Below are 27,795 nucleotides of genomic sequence, written 5' to 3'. Positions count from 1 at the left end.
ATACAAGCATTTTTATTAAACACCCATTTCTTCAAGCATTTTAGAAGGTCTTTGACCAAAATAAAATCAGTTTTGTTTATTAAAAAAGAAGCAACATATCCCCACCCCAAAACTGATGCTAACTGTGCTATCTGAACGAGAGAACACAGAGGTCCAGTACCTGCCGATGTGCTGCGGTGGTGCTGATTCTACCGGTCTGCTCAGTGCTCCGTGCTGGAGAGAAGCTCTGTGAAGGGATTGTGTGGTGGGTATGCAGTAGACCCTCTGAATGACCACCTCAACAGGACCGCTCTGAGATCCCGACAACCCACAATCCTCCACTGCGTCCAGCAGAGACTTCCGAACTTCCCCTCTGTTCAACTCACCGATCTGATGACAGAAAACTAGAAATGTATACCATCTCTTTTTTTATTTTATCTTTTAACCACACAAGCTGAAATTGTATCCATGACCTTCACGTAGTATTGCTACAGAACTGCACAGAGGACAGTGATGCCCATGTCAACTCAAACCAGCAACTTTCGCTGAAAATGAAAGATTTCCGGTCTCTTTGTCACTATAAAACGCTGTAAGCGTGAACACTCTGAGGTCAAGTGTCTTGCTCTCAACGCTGATGGCCTTTGAAGGACCAAAGCAAACTTACAGATCAAAACAGCTCCCTTTTGGTTACCAAATATAAACCATAACCACAACAATAACAATAACTAGTGGAATTTAACTGTAAAGAAGCACATCTACAAGTTATCACCCTCTCTCCTCTCCTTTCCTCCTATCGCTGGTGTGTTTTGAGCGCACTGGCGCCGTTGTACTGTGGATGCCGTTGTCATCCAAGTGGAGCTGCACACTAGTGGTGGTTGGGGAGAGATCCCTGACATGAGTGTAAAGCAATTTGGGTGTACAGTAGTAAATATGAAAGCGCTATATAAATGCCTCATTCATTTATTCATTCATTCATGAAGTTAACTGTAGTCTTCTTTACCAAGAAATACTATTAAAATCTCCCCCATGACAGTTCAATTCTTTATAATAATGATATAATATAATAAAATATTACACTGAGATGGTTCTTAATGTGTATTTGTACAGTCATTTATTGGCGATCATCAAAATGTAATGTTTGTTTATTGCTTATTTATTTCCAAGATTTTCTATATCAGGAGTTTTCAAACTTTCTAATGGCAAAGATCTCTTAATAAACAATCCCCTTATGAGAGCAATTATTTTTTAGTATAATATAATAATAATAGTCTATAATATAATATAAAAAAATAATTGAAGCATGCTTCAATGTTTAAAAAAATACTGAAGTAATTAAATAGATATAATAGCTAAATATATTCAAGGGAACATGTAGATAACTTTTTATAGTTATTTTAACCTCCCTAAAACCTAAACCACACACACATCTATTTAAACTGACGTGTGCTACTGAGGTGTTTAGAGTTTGCATGCTACACTTGTAGTGGGTGTAACTGTAAATGTCTGTTTTGTGACCGTGCTATGTCCATCATCTGTTATTTCCACCACTTAAATCAAGCCACTCTTCTTTAAAACACGATGAGGTTTTATTTAACATGTCTTTGCGTTTCAAGTCGACTCTCATATTGAGCTGTTTGGATAGCAAACATGACTCACTGCCGCTCATATGTGACATCTTTCTCTTTATGAAACCTGTAAACCGCATTCACCGGTTCTAACATGATAGCGATACTAACTCTATAGTGGCTGAACAGAGCACTGTTAAATTATTTGTAATTTAAACTACAATCCGATGGATTTTGCATCCGTGTCCGTTGTCTGTACGAGCTTTTATTCTTTCTGCGTGCCCGCGTCATCTCATCTATAGAGGAAACATTGGCTCTATGATGTTCAAAATCTTTCTAACGAGAATGATTTTTAAAAGGCAAGCTGAGATGGCAAACGGGAACATGGTTTGTGTAACATTTGCAACGCATTATTAGCTGTTTGATAACGTAATCATGCTAGAAGCGAATTATATGAATTACTGTAATGTGCCCAACGTTGACTTGAGTAAAAGTTGGGCAAGTGAATATCTGAGCTGGTGTGAGTGAGTGGAGGCGGGGCTACTTTGCATATTCATTCATCTGCGTATACTAAATGAAGCAAGGGTTTAGTGTTACATTCAAGCTATTTTACGGCAAAGGAAAAAAGTTTAAATATGTCATTTTGGTGATCAAAGACGAGTTTTAAGGGATAAAATGATTGACTACAGGGGGACTTCACCAATCACTTTTAACTGTATTTTTTATCAAATAAATTCAGCCTTGGTGAGCATAAGCGATTAACGTTAAAACATTTTACTGACCTCAGACTTTTGAATAGTAGTTTATGTGTTAATGACTATGATACTGCACATTTAAATGAATAATCAACCCCAAAAAAATAATTTAAAAAATGTTGGAAACCAAACATCGGCCCCTGTTGACTTGAGAGAATAGTTACTTTTTTGTGTTTACAACCAACATAATCTTTGTATAGACAACACTGCATTGGTTATTTTGAGTTGTAGAATGACAAAGGGAAAGTGCGTTGCATCATGAATTTGTTACACCATGGTCTTGTCAAACAGGAACATTTGGTTTTATTTTCTCACTTAAAGGGGGAGTGAAATGCTGTTTCATGCATACTGAGCTTTTTAATAATAATAATAATAATAGATTTTATTTATAATGCACTTTTCATTCCGAAGAATCTCAAAGTGCAACAAAGGGGGGAAAAAATAACAAAAAAAATGAATAACAAGTAAAAATATAGAATACTACAAACAATCAACCAACACAGAAAACAGAACAGAAAGAGCTGATGGTGAACAGAAACAGAGCTGATGGTGAACAGAAACAGAGCTGATGGTGAACAGAAACAGAGCTGATGGTGAACAGAAACAGAGCTGATGGTGAACAGAAACAGAGCTGATGGTGAACAGAAACAGAGCTGATGGTGAACAGAAACAGAGCTGATGGTGAACAGAAACAGAGCTGATGGTGAACAGAAACAGAGCTGATGGTGAACAGAAACAGAGCTGATGGTGAACAGAAACAGAGCTGATGGTGAACAGAAACAGAGCTGATGGTGAACAGAAACAGAGCTGATGGTGAACAGAAACAGAGCTGATGGTGAACAGAAACAGAGCTGATGGTGAACAGAAACAGAGCTGATGGTGAACAGAAACAGAGCTGATGGTGAACAGAAACAGAGCTGATGGTGAACAGAAACAGAACTGATGTTGAACAGAAACAGAGCTGATGGTGAACAGAAAACAGCTGATGGTGGAAGTCTCTGTTAGCTCCGCAGCACACTGTGGTCCACTCCATGTTTTAAATTTCTCCCAGCGGCAGTGTGTCCTGATGACATCGCCGAGGCACGACAGCTGAATACCAGATGATGGGTCTTCATGACGATTCAAACGATGGGGATCGCCGCAGCACTATGCAGGAGGCAGAACATTTTTCCGGGCACTTCTGTGGACACACCGGGGTCGGCGCAGAAGTCCAAGCCGCTCCACGGCCGCAATGCAGGACGGAACAGCAGCGCAGCCGAGAAGCGGAACATCCCAACATCATGCCGGATGCCGATTACGATGGCCCAGATGACGCTAGCCCGGTGCAAACTTCAGCCACCATGCAGCTTAAGCCCAAGGGAGACCACCAGTGAGCAGTCGCGGCGAGAAACATCAAATGTCCTCCAAACCAGAACCAACCGCAGCAATTTAAACATAAACATTTTTACACCGAAAGACTAGACTTTTTTACACCGTTAAAGACTTGGATTCCCATCCTAAACATAGACAAAGTTTCAAAAACTAATGTTGGACGTTTGATGGAGTATTTCTGTGTTAAACATACTCCTTCCGGTTTCTCACAAGTTTCGGAGAGTTTTTTTCGAGTATGGATCGACTTGACGTTAATAAGAGAGGAAGGTCCTTGTATGGGCCGTACGGGCTCTTCTCCCGGTAGGGTGCGCGCGTGCGTGACTAGAGCGAGAGAGGAAATGCACGCCCATAAACACACTCTCAGCTGAAGATCCAGTCGTCAGTGAACACTTCTGACGCGCCGCGCTCCACTTTATTCCTATGAGTGACATCAAGCGACTTCAACGCTTCATCACAGCATTCCGGGAAGGCAGCGCTTCATTTGAACCGATTTGAATGCAGAAATGACGGGAAACTTTACAACATCGCTTCAGTCGCGTCGCAAAGTGGATTTCCATGCTACTGCTGTCACAGGACTTCACCAAATCATACCAAAGAAGTGTTTTTGACGGAGCGGTCCCAGCGATAAAGGTTCGGTCCTGCTTTGGAAGCAGTCGGTGAGTAAAACTGCTTCAAATGTCTGTGCTGTTGGCTATCGTTGCATAAGTAAACATCAGTAAACGACACGATCGCGTGCTTCGTCATTCAAATGCGCTAACGGTTACTCCATTGTTGTTCTCTGTATAACGTTACACTAGTCTGACGTGCAAAACCGTTTTGCTTGCTACTGCTAAGGTTTAGTCGCATACAATAGTCCATAAACCGAATCATGTCCTCATAAACTGCAAGTAAAGACACACAAATGTTGACAGGCCACTAAAAACAGTCCATACCACAGAGACGGACGTCCTGCTGTTGCTGTTTCTCCTGTTCAATTTATTTCAGCCTCCGGATCTGATTCTGGATCATAACTATTAGCTGAGATAGCCATGGGTTTCTCCACGCTTGAGGACGTCACCACTTTGTTCGCGATCGTCATTCTTTAGCTCCGCCCACACGATACGCCTCCGGCGCTCGGTTTTTTCCGGAAAGACTCGATACAGCTTATATTTCTTTTATAAATATAATAAAACTAAAGACTTTTCGGAGATATGATGGATGCAATACTACTCTATAGGTACTTAAGATTGACATGAGATTGACTGAAACTGAGTGTTTCATCCCCCCTTTAAGCAAATATTCATGGATAAAAGCATCACTCATTAATCATCTGCACTCCTGAGTGTCACAGAGGAAACGGCAGCTGTCTCCATTCTAACAACACGTCAGTACTTTCACACTGAATTCGAAATCTAGACGGTCTCTTTTCTGGGAATTTGTGTTTTCTTCCCGTGATCACATGATGGGGAACAGCTGACGCACCTGTTTCCAGGGAGTGGATTTCTCAGTTGACACTTGGCTCGTCCCTGACCGCCACAGGCACCTGGTTAACGGCGGAGGTCTGCATTTCTCCACAGCAACTGCAGCTCTCGGGCCGCCTGCGCTAGTCTCCACACAGACTTTCTGACTGAAGTGGGTGTTGAGAATTATGGGATAGCGCTCCCCTTCTACAACCAGATTCTGCCTGAAGGGAGACAAAAATGGAGGTCTGATGTTTGTAATGTGTTATTTTGGGGAAAATACTTAAATAGTATGAACAAAATTAAACCTTCCTGTATACAGCTTGACACTTTAAAACATTGATTGACAACGGTCTAACTGAGCACAACCACCTCCACACTTCTCACACAGATAAAAGAGTCTCAAAATATCCTCAGGTACACACACAAGCTCAAGCCCTTCCCTCCCTGGGTGGAAAAAAAACTGTTGGTGATAAAGAGTGACTGACTGATCAACAAAGAGGCTTGTTTCCATTTCACAGGCAGTCTGAAACTTATAGAAATGCTGATCTTCAGCAAACATTAGTTTTTTGTACTTGGCATCTAACAGATAAACCGCGAAACACGCTGTGCTCTTTGGTGTGCCTTAGTAAGAGACCAAGTAGATGTTTGCTAAAAGAAAGAGGTGAATTTGGTCCTTTTGTTAAAGAGAGTGATATCTAAACATGACTCTTTCTGAAGCACTATTCATCTTGCCTTTTCAAATGGATAAAAATGAGATGCAAAGTTGGCCAGACTTGCCGATGGTTAAATGAAACTAGCTTCAATGTACCTGGGCTGTGTTTTGCAAAAGCATCATTAGCTAAGATGATCGTAGAGATCATTGTCTCTATGATCTACTTGGGCTTAAAGTCTGTTTTCATCAAGGTTACATATAAAGATAACTATAATTACATTAGCATCCACATCAGTGAACAATATCATTCTCTAATACACCAACTGGAAAAGTAGTTCTTAAGAGATTACAACGATAATGTTTCTCTGTGCCGTTCTCATTGTAGTTGTGGTGTGGACTTGTATTGTTATCAATATAGTTATCATCCTTGAATGGGCCTTCATGAAGCTTGTGAGAAACACAGTCCTGGCAAGCATCTAGGGCACAATTAGCAGGAAAAAAAATTTTATTGTGATTTTTCTGATTAAAAAAAAGGGGTTGCCATGCTTGTTTGTAGGGCTGCACAATTTCGTCAAAAGTTTGTGATTTTATATATTTATACATATAAATATGGCTATAAAACAATAACAATTTGTATTATTTATATTATATATTTTAAAAAAAATTAACTAGCATTTAAGAAAAAATATATAATTTTGAATTAAAAAATGTTAATCCAAAACTTGGCAACACTTCATTATGGGAACACATTCACAACTAACTACATCTTTTGCCTCAATAAACTCCTAATTACTTCTTATTAATAGTTAATAAGGTAGTTGTTAAGTGTAGGTATTTGGTAGGATTAGGCTTTTGCTAAATAATGTCATGCAGAATAAGGCATCAATATGTGCTTTATAAGTACCAACAAACAGCCAATATCAAGTAATATGCATGCTAATAATAGGCAACTAGTTAAAAGCAAACCCTAAAATAAAGTGTTACCCAAAACTTTTATGACTTTTTGACAGAAAAACACAGGAAGCCTTTTCTTTTGTTGATAAGCTTTTCTCATTAAAAACATGGGAAAATGGTTGTCATATGTGTTCACAAAAGTGCATTAAAGCCAATCACACTCCATGTTGCGATGTCTGATTAACTATGATTAATAATTCAGCCCTAGCATCCGTTTCGTTATTATGGAAAGATCTACAGTGTCACTGGAAAATGTACAGGAAAGTGTTTACAACTAGATATTGATATGAAGCACATGGGGACAAAATCATGCAAACTATTTAAACATCTACAAGTTGGTAAGCACATACATTATACCCGGACGCATGAGAATGTACCATTCGCATGGCCTCAGAAGTAGGTTACAAACAGCCTGATTAATCTTTGCGCCAGTTGTATGGTAATTTGTCACAGATATGCTCCAAACAAACGTGTCTTTAATAAGCGGAGACCTCCACTCCACTACAAGCTGGGGCCTGCAGAGCTCATGTCATGAGACGTAGCATGTACGTCAGTATTTAAATCATCCTGCCCTGAGAGAGAATTGAACAGGTGCCAGCAGAGACAAGTCATCTCGCTGAACTTAATGAACCTTGGCCAACAGCTCCAGGGCAGCCAGCAAAGGCAAGTTTACACAGGAGAGGTGGGGGTCCTCTCCACCCTAATGCAAACAAGCGCTTTTTCAACATGCTGTCAGCCTAAGAAGAATAGTAAAGAAAATTCCAGTCTTTGACAATCCAACAGTGACAGGTCCAAAAAAAAAACCCCCCCCAAAAAAAAAAAGTATATATGTCTATGCACGTAAGTATATATGAGTGTGTGCATATATATAACAAATCAATACAATATACATCGACTAACGTGAGTTTGTTTACATGATATACATATATATTATTCAAATGATATATATTATATATACACTGTATATATCTGTATATATACACACACACATTTATTTACACACATATATACTGTATATATGCGTAAATGTACATACACACACACACACACACACATATACACACACATATTATATAAAAAAAGTATGTTAGATGCGATTAAAAGCGATTTATAATATTTATATATATATATATATATATATATATATATATATATATATATATATATATATATATATATATATATAGACACAAATAAAAATAGTCTTAGAGATTTACAGTTTCACAGGAAACAAAGTCTTAGGAGAGATTGGTTCATTTAATTGCACATAGTGTTACATAGCGGCATGAATGCATTTCCGGTGGACTGGAGCAGGAAGTTATGTACAAACTTACGAGAGTGTACTGACGTCAGAGCTGACACAAAAAGGTGAGGGTGCGGCACAGGTGTAATCACTACTTAGTGATGACAGGTATTTCCTTCATAACTGAACAATGAATGAGCTGGGAACAGTGAGCTGGGAACAGTGTGTGTGTGTGTGTGTGTGTGTGTGTGTGTGTGTGTGTGTGTGTGTGTTGATTTGGTCATCAAATATACAATACAGTTTGTACATAATTAACAAACTGCTTGGATTTGCAATTTCTGGCCTTAATGCATGTCAAATCTAAGATGGTAAAATATAAATATTTTTTTAATAACAAGTGTTATCAACTTGAAGAAATTGCTTACCATATATTTTGTTGTCATTGTTAACAGCCATGCATCCAATCAAGATTTTTTTTTTGGTTATTGATGAAAATATACTTATTATTATTACAGTTATCGGTTTTGGTGTGACTAGACTTTAAGTGTCATATTACATTTTTATCAAAACTAACTTGTTTGAAAACTTGACAAAACCTTGTTTGAAATTTTGTTGTCAGCCCCATTTCACAGACAGATACACTTTTTTGCGCATCAAATTTAAGGTTGCCATTCACTGCCATTATGAAGCTCAGAGGAGACACTAAGACACTTTTTAATAAAATTCTGATTTTATTTGTCTGAGAGAAAAATGTCATATACACCTAGGGTGACTTGAGGGTGAGTAAATATGGGCTAATTTTCATTTTTCTTAACCCTTTAAGTATCTAAACGTGCCATAGAAAAAAAACATTGCTGGTGTGCATCTTGACACAAAACAATGGCACTGAATGGCAATATTTTACCATATGTCAGTGTAAGTTACTTTCAATTAAAACATGCATTTGAGTCTGGGACTAGGCCTGAAACCGGGAGTTAAAGTTTTGTAAATAATTTTATATAGATTATATATATTTTTAATGGAAATAAATGCCATTACCTTCTAGACTACTCTGAATCATTTAATTAAAATTCAACTTCCTGTGGGGTGTGGACAAATCAATTAAAATTCTTAAAATGCCAAATGTTGAATTGAAAGGAAGTCAGTTCTTACTTCTGGAATTTTGCCCAACCCTGAGCAACACTGCATTTCTAAAAAATGTAAAAAATGTTTTTTGTATTCATGCGTTTTGACATTAAAAAAACTCCTCTATGTCTAAATTTATCAACTACACACGTTTTTAAATATATTTGACGATATGTAAAGTGTTATCATCTGCCAGCTATTTTCTCGGCTGCAAACTATGGGGGCCGAATTGGAGTCAACCGGGTGGACTTTCCAGGGTAAAATGAACTCTTGGACTTTCCAGGGTCAACTATGCCTGCCCTTAAAGCAAACACTCCGCAGGGGGAGAGAAGAAAAAAAGAGAGCAAATGAGACAAGAGGAGAAACTGTGCCAGCAGAACACTGTGCCGCATGTGTTTTCTATTCAGCTCTCTGGCCTCTGTCACAGTTATTGTGATCCGCAGCCTAACGCTCCTCAAAAGAAAAAAAACCCAGAGAAAGAAAAAGGCGAGGGAAGAAAAAGGATCCAGCTATGTTTTTTCCCAGCTTGCTGGAAATGAGCTCAGAGCTGCCAGGAAGAGGTATGCAGGCCATTCCCTGGAGCTGAGGAATGACGTGGGAGCTACGCTACATGGGGGCGATACGGGGGAGAAAGAGAGGGGCGGGACTCTGGCTTCCGGTGAGTGCTGGCCTCTCTGGTTTGGACGGATCTGTGAATCTGTGGTCCTCCCACACAGATGGAGACTGGCTCGTCTGTCTCTCTCACCTTAAGCCCTGCAGGCCTCTCGCTCTTATCAGCTCTGTGCAAAACACACGGCAAGACTGTTCCTGCCAACCTGCGGCTTATTGCTTGAACAGTGATTCATCATTAATTATGACAGTAGATATAGGGAAATGTGCATGACTGCTTAGTAATACAAGTAATCTAGACTTAAGCTGTGATGAAATTATGATGAAATTGAAGATTAAATGGAAACTATACAAAAGGTAACTAACTATATGAAATGTTAAGAAAATAAATACATAAAATGATGGTTGTTTGCATTAGAAAAAACATCTGAGAATACTAGAATATTGTCGCCTCTGACTTGCTTAGTTGGGACACTTAATATTCAACAATATTACTGACTTAAATGCTTTGGCACTATTGGATGAAAACTGGACTGGACTGGGCTGTGTTTGCCAAAAGCATTGTAAGCTTAAGTTGATAGTAAAACAATTGCCACCAATGGTCTCTATGATCTACTTTTGCTTTTGGGAAACGCATCAATTGACGATGACATCACTGTTTTCTGCAGAACTGCTTTATAGATGAAAAACTAATTTAATTCTTTCCCCGCAGCGTTTACAAAATAAAATGTTGCCAGTCCCCGCCAGCTGCATGTTTGATAATTTCACAACTTTCATGGCCCCCAGTATATTTTGTTGTGTGAATATCTGAACATGCAATGAAAAGAAAGAACAAAGCCTCTGCTTTTAAACAAAAAAACGTTTTTTTATTCTAGCTTAAATGCATTTATCTTGTTGTTGTTTTTTATCAACACTTAAATATGGGTTGAATGTCTTGAACAAAAAAATGTTTTTCAAAGACAAAACCTCATCCTTGGTCAACATTTAATTCAGTAAACTTTAGTTTTTATTTCGTATAATGGATATAGTGCTGTGTAATGGGTATAATGTCGATGATTGCATTATTTTAAATAACCCACTGGGTGAAAATGAAAAGCTCAATCACAAGAGAAAATAGTACACCTTTTTCAACATCCACATTATTTGAAGCATCCTATTTGTTTGTAGTACAACTCTGATCATTATGGTTAAAGGGTTAGTTCACCCAAAAATGATAATTCTCTCATTAATTACTTACCCTAATGTCGTTCAACACCTGTAATACCTCTGTTCATCTTCAGAACACAAATGGAAAAAAAACTAAATAACGACTTATATAGTGATGGCCCGATTTCAAAACAAAGTTTTTAAATGTTATGAATCAGTGTATTGATTCACAACGTTCGAAACTTTGTTTTGAAATCGGGCCATCACTATATAAGTTGTGATTTAGTTTTTTTTTGTGCACAAAACTATTCTCATCACTTCATAAAATTATTGTCGAATCACTGTAGTGAGATGGGCTTTGTAACGACGTCTTTAGTGCTTTTGTGTGTCTTGAGAGAGGAAATGACATTGGTGTCAATGAAGGCCTGTCTGAGCCGTCGGAATGCAACAAAAATGTCTTCATTTGTGTTTTGAAGATGAACGGAGGTCTTACGTTTGTCAAATGACATTAAGGTAAGAAATTAATGAGAGAATTTTAATTTTTGGGAGAACTAACCCTTTAAAGTTAGTTCAAATGCTTAAGCAATCACTATTATTCATTCCAAATAATAACAATAATTATACTGTATGCTGTCAAATCGATTAAATAGCATCCAAAAAAGTTTGTGTTTACATAATATGTGTGTGTACTGTGTGTAATTATGTATATTTGAATACATACACATACATGTATATATTTAAGAAATATTTGCATGTATATACACTATATATTTATATAATTTATATTATATATAAATGTTAATATTTCATATATAGATTTTTTTTTACAATATATTTTTTTTTTCTTCATCATCAGAGATAATAAACTGTACTTGTGATATTTTATGGTAAAATGTTAAGAAACAGGACTCTCACCATGGTGGGTAGATGTGGACGATGTCTCCAGGCGCAGGCTGTACTTGGGCGGCCGTGTCTTTGTTGAAAAGAGCCACACACATTTCCCCCTCCGGCAGCCTGTCACACACTGCAGCCTGCATGCCACATTCCTCTCGAACTCCCAGAATCCTCAGTGTCAGGACATCTGGCCTGTCAGCTTAGGTCAAAGAAATGTATGAAACTTTACATCTGTACATGTACAGTGTGTTTGTCCATGTTACAATGCAAGTCCTCATTTTGGATTAACAACTATAATTATATTTTCAAATTTAGTTAAGAACTATACAGCATGAACAATTAGCATACATGTAAGCTTTAAATTTTATAAAATAAACAGCATTTGAAAGATAGTTTCCTTCTGAAAGTTTTGCAAAACAGATACCATACAGGCCTAGCAAATGAACAACAGCAGCAGGATATTTTGGGTTATGCTGTGAAAACTCACACTGGCGTGGACTCAACTTTTTCGTTTCAGTTAGTTCTAAGGAAATGAAATAAAATCCTGCTCTCTGACGGGATATATTCCCATGCTGACTGTTTAAAGAAAACTTGGCCTCCTCGAACCGACACATGAACACAATTGACTCAGCTGAAATCATGGAGAGCACAGCCAAGACTTCAGAGAAAAACTTCTGAACTATGTGTAATGGAAATTTTAGCTAAAAAATTTAAAGCAGAGAGAGAAACAGGCTGTTTACTCCACGCAATAACATGCAAAACAAAAATACAAGGAACACTGGCGTTTTTCCCTTTTTTTTGTTTTGGTAAATGGTGCCAAAACCAGCTATGCATGACAATGAAAAGAAAATGAACAAGTTATTAATTGCACATACTGATTTATCACCTAACATGTTGTGTATAAAAAAATAGATAATAATAAATCTTTCAACAGGCAAGAAGTGAGTGGGAGAGGCGTTTTTCAGGCAGTGGAATTTTCTAAGGAATTATGCCAGTTGCAAAGCTGTCCATAAACTATGTCCAGTCATTCTAAATCATTTTTTCCACAAGCAAACATGAATGGAAACTAAAGAAATCACTTGAGAACTAAATTTGGAGCTCATCTTAGTTAGCTCATATTACATCCAAAAGCATGCAATGAATCAGTAAATGTGGAAAGAGCTAGAATATTATTAAACCACTATACATTTCACTATTCATTAAAAAAAAAGGTTTAGATTATTAACAACTATTGGTTTTTAATTAGGATAGTATTTACTTAACGACTTTTCCATGGCAGCAGTATATCTTTCACACACACACACACACACACACACACACACACACGCACGCGCGCATGCGTGTTTAATTTCCTCAAAAGTTTTCTCTTGAATTTCCACTTTCAACTGGAACACTAACTTCTTCAAACCTCCACTCAAACATAACTACACACACTGAAGACCCCTTAGTAGGTCACTGTTTGAAAAGAGATCCGTTATACCATGGAAAATTAAAACGTAAAGTGTGTGAATGTGTCTGCAGTGTGTTTGTGTCTGTGGTTTCCTGTCGCTTCGGCTGAGAGACAATTAGGTCCTATTGTCACCTGAATCACAATCGTAGTTTTTTACAGCCTCCTACTCCTGCAACTGTACACTGCGAGATCTTATCACTGGAATATTTAACACATTTCATCAAATGTGACAAGCAATTATGGAAATATGAAAACTGCGGTTTTGCGGTTAAATGCTTTCCTGCCGCATATAAGGCCAGATCAGACATCGGCAGTATTTAAATGCGAAAAATTTAATTTTAATAGTGGATAACACTTGATTTGACAATAGTTTCTATAGTAATTATGCAAAATAACATGCAACTAACCCTGAACCAAACCTAACCCTACAGAAGGAACAGGTTGTTATTTAATATTTATCAATATTTAAATGTATAATTACACTGAAACAAAGAAACCTTCAAATAATATTAGCATTGGTGGTAACAGAGAACTAACCTAATAATCTGTACTCAGCCGTCACTCAAGACGTTATTGAGTCCTCACATAAACAGATATGATTCAGACAGGATGAGTCTTACCAGCTGATGTGGTTGAGTTGCACTGATGCCTCCAGAAGCTGATGGCTGATCTTTGCCTGCTGTGGAGTCGGCTGAGCCTTTCAGCAAGACCTCCTCTATAAAAAAAGATATCAGAAAGATATATGAATGCAGTCAGTCCCATAGAATTAATCACAATGAATCAGTCAGACAGGATGAATTGAATAAGTAGGATTCAATTTATTCCCACAGAATTACTTACACAGAATCATATTACATAAAAACCATCCCACATAATCAAACCTATAGATTCAATCACACGAAATCAGTCACATTGAATCAATTCCACAGAATCATTCACACAGAATCAAATACAAAGATTTAGAATCACACTGAAGATTCAAACCTATGGATTCAGTACCCACATAATAATTAATATATGTGAATTTATTCCCAAGAAATCAATCACAGAAAATCAATATTAAAGAATAAATGGGAATCATTCATATATAATTAAAGGGGCGATGAATTGAGATATTGCTTTTGATATATAAAAGGTCATGGTAATATAATAATATACTGTAAGTTTCAGAGCTGAAAACTTCATAGTTAGTCAAAGAAAAGCTTTTATAGACACCAGGCCCAGAAAACTATCGTGTGCGAATCTTTATCATCGTGTGGCGAAACACGCCTCAACAGAATAATAATCACGTGTAATTCCTTAGCCCTAACCACCGACTCATGGAGCTGTTCGGATCACGCTAGCCAGCAGCAATAAACATGCCGAAGAAGATAGCAAGATATTGCGCTTTTCCTGGTTGTGGAAAAACAGTCGCTGCATAAGCTTCCTTCGGATCATAATATTAGGAATGTGTCATACTTCATTTTTTAAATGAAATACCAGCTGACGTGAGGAAGACATGTATGCGTGTTCACTTCATTTCACTGCCGAATCATTTGTAAACAAGTCTCAGGTCAATACTGGATTTGCAGACATATTGAGATTGTAACACAATGCTGTGCCTTCTGTATTGGATCCGACAGGAATAGTGCAACACACTTATGTGAGTAGAATGTCTTTTTTATATGTAATAATAGTCCTAGGGCTGTTTGTTTTCCAGACGGACTACTAAAACGTATGCCCTTCAGCAGGCTGATGAATCTTAAATAGTGAAATAACCTTTCCTTTCTTGATCAGTGTGCACGGTTTCCGCTTATATCCACTGATCCGGCGGGCCAAGTAATACAAAAATAATAGTCCAATCAGTGATGAGAAATAAATCATTGTGTTTGTTTGATAAAGACATTTACGAGCCCTGTGATCGAGAGAATCATTCTGGTTGCTGTTTCAAAACAATCCCTCACTCATGTGAACTGAACTGACAGGGAAGCTGAAGCTCATTAAATATGCAAATCTTATCCAATCCTAGCCGTGGGCGTTTACTTCCAAGTCTCCAGTGCGACACGCCCATCAAAACCCAGCGTTCAGAAGAGAGCCTCAAAACCAGTGTAGAAAATAGCCTATTACTTAATAGTTGTATTTTTGAATGTAAAATCGTCACGAATCAATACGAATCAATTGAATCAATTCTATAAATAAAATAAATTTCAATTTTATAGAATCAAAGATGGAGAATCAATTACATGGAATCATTCGTAGAGACTCACATGGAATCAACCCCCCCCCCCCCCCAAAAAAAAAAGATTTAGAGAATCAGTTAGATTTAATCCCACGATATCAATCAAATAATAAAAAATTAATGAGAACATTCCTATGGAATTTATCATAGAGAATTAATCTGATTGAGTTAACTACAACTAATCACATGAAATGAGTCATAGAGAATCAACTAGAATTTATATAAATGAATCAATTCCATAAAGAGAATCAATTTGAATAAATTACATAGAATAATTCAATCATTTAGAATCAGTTACATGGAATCAATCCCACAGAATCCTACAAATAAAATCAATCACATGGAATAAATCACAAAAATTATTTATAATAAATCCTGCATAACAAATTTTAGAGATTATTTATTTTTCCCTTTACTAAAATCTGCACACTGCACACCAAAAATTGCTCCCCATTTAGCGAACGTTTTGTCTTTTATAAAACTTTATTGGCTTAAAATTTGTTACAGTCTTGTTAGCTCTTGTTAGGATATACTCCATTCTGCTTGCACTTAATTGTTATATGCTTTATTGGTGTTTATGATGTGTTAATTTTTACAGTTTTTATGTATGCTAAGGGAATGGTAGTTTATATGTATGCAGTCATATAAAAGCATGATAAAACATAAAAAGCCACATTAACAGACACAGAGGCAGGGGGCAACGTATCCTGTGTTTGCCTGCAGAAGGGACTGAGGGTCAGCAGAAGGATATGTGGACTAACCAGAGCCAAAAAGAGACACAGCTCCCCCGTGAGGGGATGATCTCTACACGTCCTTCCTCTCCCATTCACAAAATCTGACAAATGACTCATTTATGGTAAAAAATGTCATCAGTACTCAATCTTTGAAGGCCACTAAAAAGCAACTGCTGAGTAATGTAAGAAAAAAAGCCCAAAGTGTTAAGCATGCAGTCAGAGCTGTCTTATGTGCGTAGGAGGAAGTGTTCTGGTAAATTAAATAAGGTGATACAAATGTGCAAAGAAACCGCTCCTCGATAGCCAATCAAAAACCAAACTGACCAGGTTTTTACAGTAAGGGTGTGTATGCATTATTAAACTGCTTCTGCTAGACTTTGAACTCTTTTGTATTCGGTGTGTTTACACTGATATGAAATTTCGGGTTGTGAACCCAGTAAGAATGAATAACAGTGTGAAGGATTACTGACGGTTAAGACGATAAATCCTAATCATAAAGCCAGTCGCTGAACTCATAATTTAAGTTCATCTTGCACAGGGTTGAACTGAAATGAAGATTATCCAAGAACCATAGATCATACCTTTCAAATCTCCTCCTCTTCTTACTCGAGTCCTCTGGGGTCTTGGCGCTCTTGGCGGTTTGTTTCTTAGGTGTCTGAAGAATCGCTTGAGCGGATCGAACCCACTCGCTGACCGACTGCTTGCTGGTTTCGGCTGCGTCCAGAAGAGAAGAGTCTGCTCTGCTTTCTTCAGGATCTTCATCATCATCATCATCATCATATGATGAGTAGTCTGAAATCTGGTGGTCTGGTATCCTGAAAGCTGGTGACTAAAAAGGAGAAGGAAGTTTGAGTCATTTGACAGATGCTTATCCACAGCAGTGTTGATATTGTTTAAGTAAAAATTAATTAAAAGCTAAATAGAAATATTAAAAAACAAATTTATACATATGACAAAAAGCATGTAAAAAGTACTACAATTGAAACAAATGAAAACGAAAACTGAAAATAAAACTAGTTTAAAATATGAATAAATACTATAGTATAGTATCTAAATAGTAACACAACACTAATCTAAAGCCCCCTATTTTTCTCTCTCCCCAAATAATTATTTGGGGAGAGAGAAACAAAATGATACATGATATATAATTGGGATATGATACATGTCAGATTTGAACTGGCACCATCCACATGAGCATCAAAGCTCAAGTTATAATAGTACTGAAAGACCTGTGACCTCTAGTCTAGTTTAATGTCTGCCTCATACAGATCTTTCAAAATGGATAGTTCACTCAAAAATGAAAACTCACCCATTATTTACTCACCCTCATGCTGTTCCAATGTTGTTCCATGTTGTTCATGGGTTTCTTTTTTCTGCTGAACACAAAAAGATGATATTTTGAAGAATATGGGTAACCAAACAGTTGATGGGCCTTATTGACTTCCATAGTATGGAAGAAAATACTATGGAAGTCAATGGGGACCAGAAACGGTTTGGTTAATGACATTCTGCAAAATATATTTTATTGTGTTCAGCAGAGGGAAGAAATTAATACAGGTTTGAAACAACATAAAAGTAAAATTTAATATTTGGGTGAACTATCCCTTTAATGCCTCAAAGTTTGACTATAAAAGGAACATTAAAAATGCAGTCACGGTAATAAACCCACAGAGGAACTGATTTCAGCAAGTTCTGTGATTAAAAGTTTCCAGCACAAAGACTTTTAAGTAATACCATACACCATGATTGTTCAATCTTGACAGTCCTGAGGTCAATAAATGCAACAATTAACCTAATATGTACTCTGTTCTCAAGCTAAAACACACACAAAGCTCTTACAAAAACTCTTGGTTCACAATTACACAAATGACGGTACCTGAATGACGCCTCCTGACAGGCTGCCGCCATGGTGTCAAAGTGAAATTACGGACTAAACAGGTGTTACAAAAATATGGCAGCCTGTGTTATTATCGGAGTCTTAAAAATGAACAAAAACTTCCAAGTCATTACAGATGGCTAAATGCCAACAAGACAAAGCCAAAAACCTGAATATCTACGAACCAGTACCTTGTACAACACAATCATCATTCAAATTCACATTTCACATGTTACAGAAAAAAAATGAGAAGGGCAAAGGTGAGAAAACAAGAATTCAAGTGATCTCCCATTAAATCCATCCTGCAGCACATATCGTAATTCCCAAGGGCCCCCCGAGCGTTTGCCTATCCAGCACTGCATTCATTTAAACCTCTGACCTCAGAAAAAGGCTTCAAATCACTCTTCTTAAGTATTGCCACTGAACTCTGAATCTGCACGCAACTCCTACCCATTCTTCCCACATCCGACACTTGCCTTTTAGTTACTAATCTAAAATCATTGGTTTTGTGGGTACTGGCGTTTGCAATGGTAGAATCAGAAATTATTGCTTATACTTAGGGTTATATATAAAACCATACACACACTTATCAGGCATAACATTATTACTGACAGGTGAAGTGAATAACACTGATTATTATTATCTCTTCATCACGGCACCTGTTAGTGGGTGGGATATATTAGGCAGCAAGTAAACATTTTGTCCTCAAAGTTGATGTGTTTGAAGCAGGAAAAATGGGCAAGCGCAAGGATTTGAGCGATGTTGACAAGGGCCAAATTGTGATGGCTAGATGACTGGGTCAGAGCATCTCCAAAACTGCAGCTCTTGTGGGCTGTTCCCGGTCTGCAGTGGTCAGTATCTATCAAAAGTGGTCCAAGGAAGGAACAGTGGAGAACCGGCGACAGGGTGATGGGCGGCCAAGGTTTATTGATTCACGTGGGGCGTGAAGGCTGGCCTGTGTGATCTGATCAAACAGGCGAGCTACTGGAGCTCAACTGGTTCTGATAGGTGTCAGAATAGCCGCAGACCAGTGAGGGTGCCCATGCTGACCCCTGTCCACTGCCGAAAGCGCCAACAGTTGCACGTGAGCATCAGAACTGGACCACAGAGCAATGGAAGAAGGTGGCCTGGTCTGATGAATCACGTTTTCTTTTACATCACGTGGATTGCAGGGTGCATGTGCATCGCTTATCTCTGGAACACATGGCACCAGGATGCACTACGGGAAGAAGACAAGCCAGTGGAGGCAGTGTGATGCCTTTGGCAATGTTCTGCTGGGAAACCTTGGGTCCTGCCATCCATGTGGATGTTTCCTTGACACGTACCACCTACCTAAGCATTGTTGCAGACCATGGCATTCCCTGGTGGCTGTGGCTCTTTCAGCAGGATAACGCGCCTGCCACAAAGCAATGGTTCAGGAATGGTTTGAGGGGGACAACTAGCCTAGAAATCTAGACGCACCCTAGCGGCAAATCTAATCTGCAAATCTAATCTGCCGCGAGTATTGTCTAGCAACTCTCAATACACGTCTGAGCTGTAAAAACCAAACTCTGGTCAGGCCAATTACATCGTGTATAGAGTTGGTGGGCGGGGCTTAACATAATGACGGCAGAGTTGCGCTTGCGTGGTCCTAGGAAACATAGAAGCTGGCAAACGGCGGTCTTTCGAATCAGCTTTGACCACGACTCTGGAAGACTTGGAGTTAAGCTTTTCTCTGAGAAAAGAACGGCACTGAAGTCATTCTTAAGAAGGGAAGATGTGTTGCCGACCGGATACAGTGAATGTTTAATCTATCAACGAGCTCTGCTTCACCTTTGTTGCTCTGGTTGGTGTAGCGCTATCCTATCGCGTGTAGAGCGAGTTTGAAAGACAACCGTTTATCCGCCCCTCGGGTTGAGCTGTCTATGGTGAGTTTCCTGACCAAACATCTTGATGTGGGTCTGGCTTGTCAGGCTAGGGGACAACAAGCTTAGGGGGATTTTCTTGGCCTCTAAATTCCCCAGATCTCAATCCAATCGAGCATCTGTGGGATGTGCTGAACAAACAAGTCCAATCCATGGAGGTCCCACCTCACAACTTACAGCACTTAAAGGATCTGCTGCCAACATCTTGGAACCAGATATCATACCACACATATATATCTCAAGCATTTTAATGATCAGATAGCTATATGATTTGTTTAAACAGTTTCATTTACACTTGGCCACATAAATGTGTCTCTCAAAATATATATAAATTCAATCACCAACAAAACCAACAGATATGAGCATTTTATTCATCATCAGCAAATTACAAGATCAGCTGATTTAGAAGAAAGTGGCATCAGCACTGATAAGATAATCTAGTCTTAATCTAGTCTTTTAATGAAGATGATTGATTTTTGAGCACCTGCCACTTACTTTCAGTTTAATTTGCGGCAATTTGCACATTAGCATGCTGAAGAGAGCTACTCATCTTTGGCAATGCGTGTTGTGGTAGCGCTCTCATTTCTGGCAATAACATGTTATTAGCCATTAACACGCTCTCACACGTTTTTGTTTTTGTTTGTTTTTTTACTTTTTGGCAGGAGTACATTTTAAAGAACAGAACAGAACACTTCCTGAAGTGGTTTGGGAGATCAGTCACTATCAGCTAGATATCCGATCAGAGAAAACGCATGAAGTGGTCAGGTGTAAACAGACCCTGTGCCGTTTCCAAAGCACTTCTACAGATCTTTGTGAAAATTAAAGAGTTTATTACAAATGCATTATAGGACAATCTACCAGGCAATCTGAGAAGTGACGAGGGACATCCAGTCCTGATAAAGCACACACACCCTTAAACAAACAATAGACAATGAAAGACAGAGAAGATGCATTCCAAAGATAGACCTGAAGATATGACCCAGACCATCATGAGACCCGATGATAGGTGATATTTGAGTCATTTACCTTATGACAGGTCGTAAAAGGTGGGTGTGAGGGAATGGGAGGGGGTTGTGTGTGTGTGTCTGTGTGAAAATGTTTGTGGCTGCATTGTCACAAACTGGTTTTCTTGTGAAAAAAAAAAAAAAAAAAAATTCGGCTGCCTCCTTATCATGTGGAGACACGAACGGCATTCCAGCCCGCCAAACAGCCTACACACTCTTTTATTTGAATCAACTTGACCCTGCAGGGCAGCCTGCCAGCGAACGGTGCACTACACGCGCTCTCTGTCTTTCTCTCTCTCCGCAGTACACTATGTTCCTGGCCCGGGCTCAAAAATGTGTTCACCCTGCACTGGCTCAAAATGAATGGAGGAGTACACAAACTTTTCGCTCTATCAAATCTATCACTCCAGACACGTCATATAGGGGCAGTTCCCAAACCAGCAGGAACAGGACGATCACGGAACTGAACAGAGAGGGATGCCAGGCCACAGAAAAGAGTGTCATTTTCAAGGGCGCCCAAGTTTGATTAGCAATTGTAGGATGAAATAAGGAAATTGATTATAGGTAGAAACACAGCTGTAATTAATTGAGAAACACATTTAATGTGCGGTAAGCACATTATGTCTAGACGCATATCTGTTTTTTTCACCCACTATTCCTGTAAATGGACCCAAAAGCGTTTTTCCTGCGAAAGCCGGGCAAGTAAACAATTGCTTTTTTCTTTTTTTTTTAAACAAATGGTTTCAATCTTGAATCCTGGAAGCGGAGCTGATTGAAAAGACACTTTTAAAAGGAGGCAGGGGAGTAAGTGCTAAACATAGTTGTGATTTGGATGAGTCCAAGGCTGACAAGCATTTCAGATAAAGATGTTTCAGCATCCTTCATTCAAACCCTTAGTGACATCTTGAGAAAATTCAAAAAATATGTTTAAAATATGTTTTACATTAGTGCTTCTCAACTTTATTTATCCAAAAACAAACATGTTCTGATCTGCAGGGGGGAAAACAATGTTAAATTCCCATATCTTCTGTTGTTGACGTCAAAGCCACCACCTAACTCTATAGTATTTTGGCACAAATGTACCTGTCATTTGGTAATGAAATTATTCAGATGTCATCATGGACAGGTTCAGTGACATGCCCTCATCTCCACAAAAACAAAACTACACAAGGTAAAAGAGAAAATGATTTAAAGGTACAGTGTGTAATATTTATGGGGATCTAATGACAGAAATGCAATATAACATACATAACTGTTCTCAGTGGTGTATAAAGCCCTTACACAATGAACCGTTATGTTAACTTAAAAGAGCCATTTCTATCTACATACACCACAGGTCTCCTTACAGTGAAGTCATTCTTTTGCGCCGCCATGTTTCTACAGTAGCCCTAAACGGACAAAACTAATCTACAGAGCGTTAGCTACTCTCTGCTGTCTCAGACAATGACATTTTTATCCTGTGTCGGCCACTGTAGCTTCTCTATGTGCTTCAAAAAGGGATTGGTGAGGGGTGGGCAGTTGCAATTTTCAAAGTTACCACTAGTGAGTTTCCTCACAAAGACCAATATGATTTGAACCATAACCGGTTCCACCTGACTAAGGGTCGAGGTGTCCATGAGCAAGACGCCTAACCCCAGCTGACCCCGACGAGCTGGATGGCGCCTTGCATGGCTGACACGCAGAAAAAACATGTTTACAGCCTGGTACAAATTGTGGTTTTGGTCTATATGGCTAATTTTGCCTTTATGACAACTGTGAGGGGGTCAATTTTTAACTCATTCATTTACATTATATAAAGCCTTAAAGTTCTGCATAATTAAGGGTGTGGTTACTCTGAGTGACAGCTTTTTAGCCATTTATCCGCTGTCTGTTAGTCATCACGTCACCTAAGCTCCGCCCACATCCCACCTCTTTGACCATTTTCTGTTATCCGGGCGTGACTCGCGATGGCGTGCTGGCAAGATGGCAACGGACAGCTCATCTCTACTTTACGCTTCAAAACTGCACTTCAGAATCCTATGGGTAACGTCACGGACACTACCTCTATATATTTTTTTGATAGTCTATGCTTTTGTACAGTGAACAAATGAGAGAATAATTATTATTATTATACAAATTATTTTTTTTAAACTTTTTTTTAATGTTTTAATGTAATGTATTATATAGATTTATATATATATATATATATATATATATATATATATATATATATATATATATATATATATATATATATATATATATATATACATTTATATTCTTATTTATACAACCTCAGTGTTTCACTTTGAGGGATTTTCTGTTTTGCTTTTGAAAATAAAACATTGAGGTTGTATTAATAACCATATTTATAAAATTAATAATATTCAATTATATAAAAATAAAAAAACAATATAAAAAAAATATATAATTGAGACTGTGATTGCATTGAGCACTACATGTAAAGTGAAAGAGTGTACTCATGAATTTTCAAAATAAACACAAAATTAAAATTTTTAAAAAAATATAATTTCTGTTTTTCATTATTAATGTTTTACTATGGTTATATAATTTTTTTGAGATTATAAGATTTAAATTATTATTAATTTATAAATGTGATTTATTTATTAAAATAAATAGGTATATTCATTATTATACTGATTTTATAAATAACTCTTGCCAATTTAAGGTGAAGCGAAACGAATCAAGATTGTGACGATTCCTTACATTGTGACGAAAACACATAAAGACTCATTAAATTTTAATAATTTAGCCATTATTTACGTATAATGGCTAAATTATTCAATTTAATGAGTCTTTATGTGTTTTCTTTCAGATGACAAAGAAACTCTAAAAATGTGTATTTATATTTTGAGTATCAAATTATTAATTGGACATATGCCACAGGACCAGACTAAACTACAAGTAAACCTTTGAATGTTTAAGCAATGTGTGATGGGATGGCTGCCAACTATTAATTAGTCAATTATGAGCTGTGTTTATGCAGTGATACATAACATCCCTTTAACATGACAAAATTGGCTACTACTGCCCTTCCAGGAAGCAGAAGGAACTATCTAGCCAGAACAGTCTGAACAGAATTGCAGTTTGTGCCAGTAAAAGTGTATTGTACCATTATGACAATACGATGCATCATGCTGAATTATGATAATCATGGTCAAAGAGCACTAGCATGAGTTAAATAGACTAGTTCATGATGTCATTGCTGATGACACAGTTGGGAATAACATTCCCAACATTAAATCAGGATATATTTGAAATGGTTCATCCCATAATAAAAATTCTGTCATCATTCACTCACTCTTATGTCAATCCGAAACTTCATGACTTAAACACAAAAGAATGTTTTTGTCCATAATGAAAGTCAAAGGAATCCAGTGATGTTTTGGACCCCATTTAAAAAATGTGTATAGACAAAATCAGTTGTAACATTCTTCAAAACAAATTCTGAGACTTTTTCCCTATGGCCACATGAGTGTGAGTAGATGATGCAGGTTTTTCATTTCACGTTCACATTGATAAGAGCAGGACTGAGATCTCAGTTTGTCTTAAATCCAAGGACTGAAACTGCTTTGTTCTTAACCCAAATCATAACCACTTCACTACAATTATAACTGTTAAGCTAGGCAGATAGTTCACTTCCTGACCTACTTTCATTGCATGAATTAATTTGCATTCACCAACCACAGATTATAACGCGCTATTAATGATGGGTATATATCTGATCTTGTCTAAATAGTTACTTTATTCTGTGTTTTTTTTTTTTTTTTTACATTTAGCATGTCTCAGACATCTCATCAATCTCATGTCTCAGACTTCACTACGGCTTTTGGATAATATGTACTACACATATACACCATTATAAGATGTATAGTGGAAATTCGACATTGTGAGCACTGGCAAAACAACAGATATGAGTTTATGACAGGCATTAATTATACTAAACTAATGTCTTATTAATACTTAATTTGCATGTGTCATGTTGTTGTGGAAAATAATGAGGTAGAGCCACATTTGATCTCATATTCAGGTGACTTGAGTGACACAAAATGCCAAATATTAATAAACTAATACCAAGTAAGGTTGCAAATAAAAATTTGTTCCAAAGGTCAGTCCTAAAAGGAGCAGGGACATCGAGAACCCTGAGGAGCGCTTAAGACAGCTCGTTTGAGGGATCCTAGCGCCCCCTACTGTATTCAATATATAGCACACCTGATCCAAAACCTTCTCTCTTTTAATATTTTTCTCCCCCATTCTTTTAAAGTTAACAAGAAATTACTTTAATACATGTAATATTATTCTGCCAATGTAAAACTATAAAGCACACTTACCGGGACAGGATTTAGAAAGTCACTGTGCTCTTTTGAAGCTGAATCATCCTCCTCTAACTCACTGTCTGAATCTATTGAGGGCAGGTCATCTGTCTCTGAGGGCAATGCAGAAGATAATTTCATGTGTTATCTGGATTACATAAGCCAGTGCATATTAAACTACAGTTATGGCCCAAAAAGCCATCACACTTGCCTTAAGCCATCCAGTTCAACACTAAAACTGTGTGTCACATTAACCTCTTGAAATATTTATCTTCATAACTAACTAACAAAACAACATTTTTAAACTTTGTTCTTACCTACACCAGTGCTGAACATCCGCAGACTCCTGTAATAGTCAACAGGATGTTGTTTGTTTGCTCTGGGCCGAGCTGGTGCCTGTGTGACAGTCAGTCGAGAAGGAGGATGACTATCATTGTCTGCTTCTTCTTCTTCACTGGAGCTCCAGGCAATGTGCACCGCCTCATCTGTGCCAACATCTCTTTTCCCTTGAAGGACACATCAAATTGATCAATAGTGTTCACTAAAGATTTCTATTTTGAAATAAATGCTGTTCTTTCAAACTTTCTATTCATCAAAGAATCCTGAAACAAAATATATCACGGTATCCACAAAAATATGAAGCAGCACAGCTGTTTTCATAAGCGATAATAATCAGAAATGTTTCTTGAGTATGAAAAAAATTCATATTAGAATGATATCTGAAGGATCGTGTCATGTGACACTGAAGACTGGATGAATTAAAACTTCATAATATTACAGTTTAAAAAATGTTCTTTTTAAAAATCAAGAGACTTTATGGATTGATCAATCTGTCGTTACCAGTAACAGACACCAGAGCCACTTTATGTGTGTTTCTGTTCTTCTTCTCTGATGTTTGCAGCTTCTGAAACACAAACAAGACATTCAGCGCGTCCGTGTAGAAGAGCAGCAGATTATGTGACGTCTACGTAGCGTAACACACCTGGATGACAGATGTGTCCTGGAAACTGTCCCCACATCTCTCCCAGCACTTTGTGGCAGGAGTGGATGTTCTGGCAGAGGCTTTTCCTGCCTTTCTGAAAGTGTCCTTCACATCGTCTGGGAATAACACACACCTCATGTCCAGGTTTCTCTTACGCTGAAATCACATACAATGATAGATAAATATTTTTGAAAATACACTTTGAAAATTAGTTCAGTAGTTTTGATTTGATTACAATTTTACAGTCACTACATCAGTTTACAAGTAGTTCTTCCAAAGTAATGGATTCTTTGCTGTAATTCGACCATGAAGGCCTGACTATGAACAGTGGATGTCAAAATATGTCTGCCACTCCGAGAAGCATTAATGTGGACTGTAATCTGAGGTACTGTAAAATCGGTGGTTTCTGTGGCTGATAATTCTAATAAAGTTATCCCCTGCAGCAGCACAGGTAGCTTTCCTGGAACGGTTCTCATGAGAGACTAGTTTCATTAGTGTTTGATGGTTTTGGCACCTGTACTTGGGGATATTTTCAAAGTTCTTGAGATTTTTAGATTGAATGACCTTCATTTCTAAATGTGATGTTGGACCGTCTTTTCTCTTTACTTAACTCTTGTCATAGCATGGATTTATACAGTAGTTGTAGTAGCACTAATAGGGCTATTGCCCTTCCTCTGCACGAGACACATTGCTGCACGAAATGCAAGAAATGTCACAAATAAACTCTTGACAAGGCACATACGTGAATAATAATAAAAAAAAAACATTCCAGGTGACTACTTCGTGAATGCCAAGCTGTCGTCAAAGCTAAATGTAGCTACTTTAGACAATATAAAATATAAAACATATTCTGGATTGTTTAACTTTTTTTGTTTACTACACTCCATAACAGTTTACATGTTGCTCCTTTCGTTGATTTGATATCTTCAGTATTAATGTACAATGTAGAAAATAATACATAGATATATATATTTTTTTAAACAACTGAAGGAGGAGGTGTGGTACTGTATATTTTTAACGTTAGTTCTTCTGAGTTTTCATTACTTTGTGGATAAATACACTTCGAATGGACTGACAGTCAATAAAAGTGGTTCTCCCAAATATCTGAAACATATACAACGTTTAAGAAAGTGTGTTTATAGAGTGTTTATTGATCGCTTACCTTGGACATGATGTTAAGACTTATTTTCCCTCAAACAGGGCTTATTATAACTGTTTAACGTTACTTCGTTGTAGTGTAGTTCATGGTCTCTTCTTCGGTTCGTCTCTCCCGCTCTTTTAGTTTATGACGCTGCGCATTACTGCCACCTGGCGGTCAGAGTCATTTAATGCTCTCAGCGCTGCAGGACAAAATTCATGTGATGGCTTATATCACTTGTGTCTTTATGAACGAAATAACGAATAGTTTTTCTTGTCAAAGAAAGTCTTACGTTGTCCTCTTACGACGTTTGCTCATATATATATATATATATATATATATATATATATATATATATATATATATATATATATATATATATATATATATAGAGATAGATAGATAGATAGATAGATAGATAGATAGATAGATAGATAGATA

The 27,795-nt window shown here is 37.6% G+C and overlaps 1 protein-coding gene across 2 annotated transcripts in view; it reads right to left on the bottom strand.

Moving 5' to 3' along the window:
* spidr (scaffold protein involved in DNA repair) overlaps nucleotides 1–27,509 on the bottom strand; it is a 58,694-nt gene extending 31,185 nt beyond the window's left edge. The window contains exons 1-10 of one of the 2 annotated variants that reach the window (XM_067435575.1): nucleotides 27,379–27,509; nucleotides 26,217–26,372; nucleotides 26,075–26,138; nucleotides 25,552–25,740; nucleotides 25,253–25,347; nucleotides 16,719–16,966; nucleotides 13,806–13,900; nucleotides 11,757–11,934; nucleotides 5,132–5,333; nucleotides 161–369 (exon numbers count right to left, since the gene is read on the bottom strand). In XM_067435575.1, coding sequence (XP_067291676.1) covers nucleotides 161–369; nucleotides 5,132–5,333; nucleotides 11,757–11,934; nucleotides 13,806–13,900; nucleotides 16,719–16,966; nucleotides 25,253–25,347; nucleotides 25,552–25,740; nucleotides 26,075–26,138; nucleotides 26,217–26,372; nucleotides 27,379–27,387 — 1,445 coding nt within the window. In that variant the 5' untranslated portion in view covers nucleotides 27,388–27,509. Of the gene's footprint in view, nucleotides 1–160; nucleotides 370–5,131; nucleotides 5,334–11,756; nucleotides 11,935–13,805; nucleotides 13,901–16,718; nucleotides 16,967–17,461; nucleotides 17,514–25,252; nucleotides 25,348–25,551; nucleotides 25,741–26,074; nucleotides 26,139–26,216; nucleotides 26,373–27,378 lie in introns of those variants that run through there. The other variant, XM_067435576.1, reaches the window with a different exon arrangement.
* Between the last annotated feature and the right edge of the window lie 286 nt (nucleotides 27,510–27,795).

This window comes from Pseudorasbora parva, chromosome 24, assembly GCF_024679245.1.
Source record: "Pseudorasbora parva isolate DD20220531a chromosome 24, ASM2467924v1, whole genome shotgun sequence".
Classification (NCBI taxonomy): Eukaryota; Metazoa; Chordata; class Actinopteri; order Cypriniformes; family Gobionidae; genus Pseudorasbora; species Pseudorasbora parva.
Note: the sequence above shows the minus strand (reverse complement) of the source record. Positions and strands in the feature narration are given on the sequence as shown.